General features: G+C 41.5%; 3 protein-coding genes across 4 annotated transcripts in view; 1 reads left to right on the top strand and 2 right to left on the bottom strand.

The window, feature by feature from the left end:
* LOC106809141 (mitotic spindle assembly checkpoint protein MAD1-like) overlaps positions 1-6,551 on the top strand; it is a gene marked incomplete in the record, with an annotated part of 31,444 nt that overhangs the window by 2,661 nt on the left and 22,232 nt on the right. The window contains 3 exon segments of the mRNA XM_014812114.1: positions 1,823-2,088; positions 2,972-3,123; positions 3,480-3,662. Of these exon segments, the coding sequence (XP_014667600.1) occupies positions 1,872-2,088; positions 2,972-3,123; positions 3,480-3,662 (552 nt within the window).
* On the bottom strand, positions 4,125-6,326 carry LOC106809144 (protein deglycase DJ-1-like). Its single transcript, XM_014812119.1, has 2 exons — positions 6,109-6,326; positions 4,125-5,441 (listed from the first exon to the last, which is right to left on the bottom strand). The coding sequence occupies exons 1-2, from the start codon at positions 6,296-6,298 to the stop codon at positions 4,984-4,986; spliced, it is 648 nt and encodes a 215-aa protein (XP_014667605.1). The 5' UTR covers positions 6,299-6,326; the 3' UTR covers positions 4,125-4,983.
* The window catches only part of LOC106809143 (protein deglycase DJ-1-like), a 6,760-nt gene continuing 4,333 nt past the window's right edge, over positions 4,125-6,551 (bottom strand). The window contains exon 4 of one of the 2 annotated variants that reach the window (XR_001393849.1): positions 4,125-4,368. The gene's annotated coding sequence lies outside the window, so the exon portion shown is untranslated. Of the gene's footprint in view, positions 4,378-6,551 lie in introns of both variants that reach the window. The other variant, XR_001393850.1, reaches the window with a different exon arrangement.

Raw genomic sequence — 6,551 nt, 5'->3', positions numbered from 1 at the left:
TATATAGACAATATATAGACAATGTATAGACAATCCGTCGCACAGCCTGGTCGGGCTAGGTGTCACTGTAACTTGGTTACTAACTCAGTAACTGTCCAGAGAGACATGATAGGCCTACAAAATTACAAGATTGCGTGGCACAACTTTGCTGTTGATCCTGAGCGCTGCGCGCGGATGAGACGCGCAGTTCCGCGGGATATGATATATTATTATTAATAAATATAGTTATTTTTAGTCGGTGGAAGTATGAAGCGCTGTCCGCAGTGGAGACGTGCGCCAAATTCGAGCCCCGGTGCACGTCTCCACAGCGGTCAGCGGATGGTCTGTAGTTTTAGAAGATAACAATGAATACTTTGTTCTAAATAAGAACTATTGGCGGCTAAATAAGATCAATACACAGACCTTTGAATTTCTTGACTAGTCATTCAAAGGACTTGTTGGGGGTCCATTATGCAGAGCTTCCAATTGAAATGACCCATGAAATTGTCAAGTGGAATTGTGTTTTTCAGAACCCCAAAGAAAATGTCTCCCTCTTACATGCACCCCTCCCTGATCAATCACGCATTCATGCGTAAACAATAACAGAGATTTGTGTTGAGTTTGTGGCTCTTGACGCACGTGCATTGATGTACAAGACTGTTGAAAGCACAGGCACTTGGAACGTCTCAATAAAAATAAATTTTCATAATGATCGACCGTCTATGTGCAAAATAGGTGAACGTATGTGAAACATATACGGTTAATACTTACTGTGACATATATCCGTAACTAACTGAGACCACTAAATTGGTAAAATGTTCCATGCACCTTAAGAAATTCGGAGAAATTCTGAGGTTATCATCGCAGAACTCCCGACACCGCCCATCCTGATGTCACAAAGCTATATGTAAACAAAGACGAGTGTTGCGAGGTGCCTGCCTCCGATAAAGCGCGCGGGCAAGACGTCACACACACAGCTACGTTCATTGGCTAAAACAATTGAGTAGCGCGGTTAGGGACTTTCGGAATTATTTAATTTTAAGAAAATCTTCAATGTTCAATGAAGGACGCACTCGTTCACTTCCGACAGCGAGTGAAAATGTCGAAAATGTTTCACTTCGATGCGAAATGCATCGGTCGTTCATTTCATTATTTACGAAAAGTAAACAGGCTGGCGAAAGACAGTAGGTACAGTAACTCGTCACGTCGGTGACGCTCCATTCATGCCCAGCAACGAAGAAGGCGGGGCTTATTTTGATTACGGAGATGCGAAAATGCGATAGAAGGACGTAGCGGCGCGCAGTGCGCTAAACAGCGTGTTATTTTCGTATTTGTGCCAAACTCTATCGTAGGAAATCGTTCTAACATAGCAGAATGCCCTAGTTCCTGAGATCGGCGATTTGGTGGTCCAATGGGTCCCCACCTATAAAAATATAAAAGACTGGTGCGGCGTAGGCTGTGATTGGAAGACACAAAGTGTCAATCCTCGGCACGCCTCGTCATCATGGCCGCATCACGTCCGGAGTCTTAACTTGTTGTAGTAGGCCTACTACTACTAGTACTACTACTAAGTTGTAGTTCACTAGTTGTAGGCCGACCAGCTTTCGCTGTGTCGACACTGAATATCATTTCGATCTGACCATTTAACATTTATGTAGATATTATACAATATACACTCACGCGCACGCACACACATGATCATGATAATTGTAATGATAATTAATATATGTGTCTATTAAATAGACACATCATTGCAATTATCATGATTTTTAATTATTTTACTAGTAATGTTATATAAGTGGTATATTGACTTCAAGTTAAGTGCATTTCTCTATCTATGCAGGCAACACAGAGACTCATATCCAGCAAGGAAGATTTCGCACACAGCACTCATGTCAGGAGAAGATGTCGTCCATGACAACACTGTTGTCATTAGGATGATGAGTGACTTACACAAGTACATTGGGAATCCCACACAGCAGCTGAAGCAGGACGACACGATAGAAAAGGAGAGTCCTCCAGGAAACCGAACTGGTGTTAGCAACACCAGTTGCAGCATTTTAGATGTTACCGAGGCTTTTGCTCCAGACATGCCACGCTCGGCTTTTGGTACATATCGCATTATCATTTGTCGTAGACTATTTACGCGACTAAACCCTGAATAATGGTAGTACTGCCACATATGTGACCCGCTCCAGCAAAACCAGGATTGAGTAGGAAATTCTACAAATTGAGTTGTGTGCATATCTGAATAGATCATTTAATTACCTTTAAAATGATATATAATATTTGGCTATATCTAAAGAATTGACCGATCTACAGCAATTTGAAGATCGGAAACCGACTTATTCCGGAATATGCAGCTTTTGAGATAAAGCGTTCCGGGTAAGGGGCCCAGTCGGGGATGAGCGGGCAGGGGGCCCTTAAAAAATATTTTTTATTTTTTTATTTTTTTAAATTAAAAATGACCATAATAATCTAGAGATATCTGAACCTATATATCCGGATTAAATATGCACTTAGGAACTTATTTTTGTAACAATCTCATTTTTGCCAAGGTAGGCCATTTTCAGCATTGACATGTGTGCGTGCTCATTACTCAAAACAATGACCTGCGACTTAGTCCGTATTATGCTGGAGCGGGTCACATATTCCATGTACAAGCAGCGTTTGTTTACCTGTCTAAAGCACCATGTATGCCATATGGTGCTAAATTCGCATGTTTCTGATGACTATTATGTAATATTGACATTATAAACTTGTTGCATTTTGGACAAGAGCACACATCACAATATTTACAGAGCTTGTGCTCAGTCTTGGAAATATATCTGTAAACCAAGCCAGTATTAAATTTTGGAAAAATTCTGATTTCTACTATAAAATTAGAAGTTAAATTCCATAAAAATAAACCAGTCCTGCGCAAAAGTTACCAATCTCGGATTGGGATATTTGCTGCTATTTCAAACACTTTTGTGGTACATTTTTGTTTCAGAAAAATACCAGAGGGCGCTAACAGCCGAGCTGGTTTCAGTCGAAGCGAAAGTCGTACAGCTAGAGTCGGAACTAGCTTTTCAGCGTAACGAAAAAGCATGCACCATTGTTGAACTGGAAAAAAATTATACGATTCTAAAGCAGGGAAAAATAGTAAGTTCATGGTTAATAATTTGTGTTATTATTATTATTATATCATTACTACATAAAATAGATATGTATTTTGCATATTTCTGCCATTTTTATATCGATTATAAATTTAAACTCGTGTACATGCAAGGTAGTATGATAAAATTGAGATCATCTTACATAGTGAATTCGAGGAATTTCTTCTCTGTGCTTGAGAAATATGCAAACTTATATATGTCGAACTGTGTACTGTCACTATAATACTAATGGCCATTTATGCGGTATATAGCATGTAATATTTCCTATATATTATATCTTGGCTACTACTGCATGTTACTATCGTTAGTACCTGCTGTAGCTGAACTGTGTTGCTGTTCTAGAGAGACGATGAGAAGTACGCAGACCTTCAACAAAAGTTGCGCTATGTTGTTGAACGGGAAAAGGCTACAAAGGAGCAGCTGCAGCAGTGCAAGAAAAACCTGGATGCTGCGAGAGGAGGACCGAATCAGAAGTTCATCAATCTACAGAGAGAGAAACATAAACTCGAAGCCGAGTTGAATGAGGTGAGTCGAAATTTTGACGAGCAATTGTATACATACATGTATACATTTCTATCCATGGATAGAATCTGGTAGCATTAGTATAATAATTATTGACGTATCCATCTGAGCTAGGTAACTACTAGTGGTTGCTAGGTTTGACAGACTCATCCAGTTTGTATGTGATTTTACATTGTACATGCCATATTGTCAACTTTGTGGCACTTCATAACTAAGCATTGTTTTTAGAACATTGTGTCGCAGCACCGATTGGCTAATAATGGTTCTCTCGTCCAAGGCCCTCCAAGTGGATAAGCGGTCATCTTAGTTGTCTGGTTATCTTAGTTTTCAGTTTAGGCTGATAAATAATCTGCATTGTCTAGGACTTGCCATTAATCTTGGAATGTGATCTTAAATATGATGTAAGTCATTATATTATTCAACCATAAGAATACTAGTTGACATATAAAAATGAAGATGTTGATATTCAAGTCACCACAAGCATTTTTATTCTATAAATAAGTGTAAGATTTATATGCAAGTTTTAGTGAAGTACTACATATAATTTAATTATTCATTGTGGATGAAATCTATCGCATACTGATAGAAATTAAATTAACAAAATTAATTGTCTCTGTTGCTTACTTGGAATTTTTTAATTCATCAGTAGCAAAATTATAATTTTATTTAAATCTGAGTTTTGATTTAGAAAAAGGCAAATTATGTAAACCTAATAATGCTGTACAAATCCTCAGATACAACCTTATCACTTACACATGAAGAATTAAATCTAATTTAATTGTTCATGAATTATGTAATATGCACATGGATGCTGAATCAGCTTTTAAAAAAACAGTTAATTTTACCCACTCGCATTCCTCAATTCATTAACAACTTGAAATTTGAACAAATAATAAAGGAAAAATTCGCACCAGTGATTGCTGTTTGGCTCACACTGTCACAGCATTAGCAACATCAGCTGGCTTCCATCACTGTATAGCTCACAGCTTCAGCTACATTCAGAGATATCAATATCTGTCTATCTAGCATCTTCAGCAATCGTCATGGGCTTCCATCACTGTATAGCTCACAGCTTCAGCTACATTCAGAGATATTAATATCTGTCTATCTAGCATCTTCATCAATCGTCATGGGCTTCCATCACTGTATAGCTCACAGCTTCAGCTACATTTGGAGATATTAATATCTGTCTAACTAGCATCATCAACAATCGTCATGTGCTTCCATCTCTGTATAGCTCACAGCTTCAGCTACATTTAGAGATATTAATATCTGTCTATCTAGCATCTTCAACAATCGTCGTGGGCTTCCATCACTGTATAGCTCACAGCTTCAGCAACATCGGTGGGACGAGCGAATCCCTGCGCTCCGCTCCCTGCAGGGCCTCCACCAGCGCGAGCGCAAACTCAAACGTCGTCCCCGGCCCTCGGCTCGTTAGCAGCTGCCCGTCCCTAACGACGCGATCCTCGCTGTACGCGTACCCCGCGGCGGCGAGCTGCTCCCGCACCGACGGATGACTCGTCAGCGTCCGTCCCGCCGCGACGCCGTGCGCAGCGAGAGCCGTCGGTCCCGCGCAGATCGCCGCGATCAGGCCGCCGCCCGCCTCCTGCACCTTCAGCAGCGCCCCCACGCGGGATGACGCCGAGAGTCGCTGAGCGCCCCCTAGCCCGCCGGGGAGGACGACGACGTCGTACTTGCCGGTTTTCGTCGCGTCGTCGAGGCTCGTGTCAGGCTTGATGACGACGTTGCGGCTGCAGGTGACCGGGTCAGCTCCGGCCAGGCCTACGGGGGAAGACGCGGGGGGGTTAACGCAGTTTGTATAGAGGGCGCTACGGTGGAGAACAAAAACTGGCTCGTCCTGTGACAGAAGAATTCGGGTTAGAGTTTTTTGAGTTTGTTCAGGGGGTTCTATGCTTAGGAACGAAACTGGCCAGTATTGTGATATGGAAATACGTCAGGTTTTAATGAAATTCGTACAATATAGATGGTGCTATAATCAAGAAGGAAACTGGTCCTCTCTCTAATAAGAAACCTGCTGGGTTTATGAAGTGTGTACAGAGAATTATGATCGAGAACGAAACCAGCGCCAGCCCTGTGATAGGAAAACACTGCTGGTCGGTGGTTCTTGGAGCTAGTACAGAGTGTGCTATAAGCAGTAGGGGTTATAACATGTTGGGTTCAAGGCCGTACGCAGGAAATTTTCTGTAGGGTGGCAAAGGTACTCCCCATGCCCCCTGTGCCCTAACGTTTCGCAATTTCACAATTCTTTATTTAAAGTGTAATATTTCTTTGATGATTTGTGATAACCTTTTGTCACATTTCTATTTTATTTCTAAAATTGTACAGTATTTGTCCCATTAAAAGGCATACTCTGAAAATCTCTAGGGGGTCAACTGCCCCTGCTGCCCCCCTGCTGCGTACGGCCCTGGTTGGGTTGATCATCTGGTACCTGCAATGGTGACGTTGACGCCTCCCCTTCGCAGCACGTCTGCTGTAATGACAGCCTCCATCTCCTCGGCTCCCTCTGCTAGGATGAGCAACGCTCGCGGTTCCGCCATGTTGGAGTGTCGGAGGTGCCTGCACTTGAGTCGAGTATAGCAGTGATTGGCCACGAGTGGCTGTATGCACCTTTTCAACATTTGGTACACTATGTATACATGTATTTTAATCATACATACTGCTCATGTACATACATACATACATGTATGTATATTGTATTAATCATACCTACATGTATGACATGAGAAAATAATAGAATTGTATATAATAATCCGCTTATGTCTGCACGTATTTAGCCGTGCATGCACGGAAATACCATAAGGCCGGCGCACACGAGAGTTATTTTACTCAAGTAAAATGACTCGTGAGTAATTTTACTCACGAGTCATTTTA

The sequence above is a fragment of the Priapulus caudatus genome, unplaced genomic scaffold (genome assembly GCF_000485595.1).
Source record: "Priapulus caudatus unplaced genomic scaffold, Priapulus_caudatus-5.0.1 Scaffold331, whole genome shotgun sequence".
Taxonomy (NCBI): domain Eukaryota; kingdom Metazoa; phylum Priapulida; class Priapulimorpha; order Priapulimorphida; family Priapulidae; genus Priapulus; species Priapulus caudatus.
This window is presented reverse-complemented; position numbering and strand designations above follow the sequence as displayed.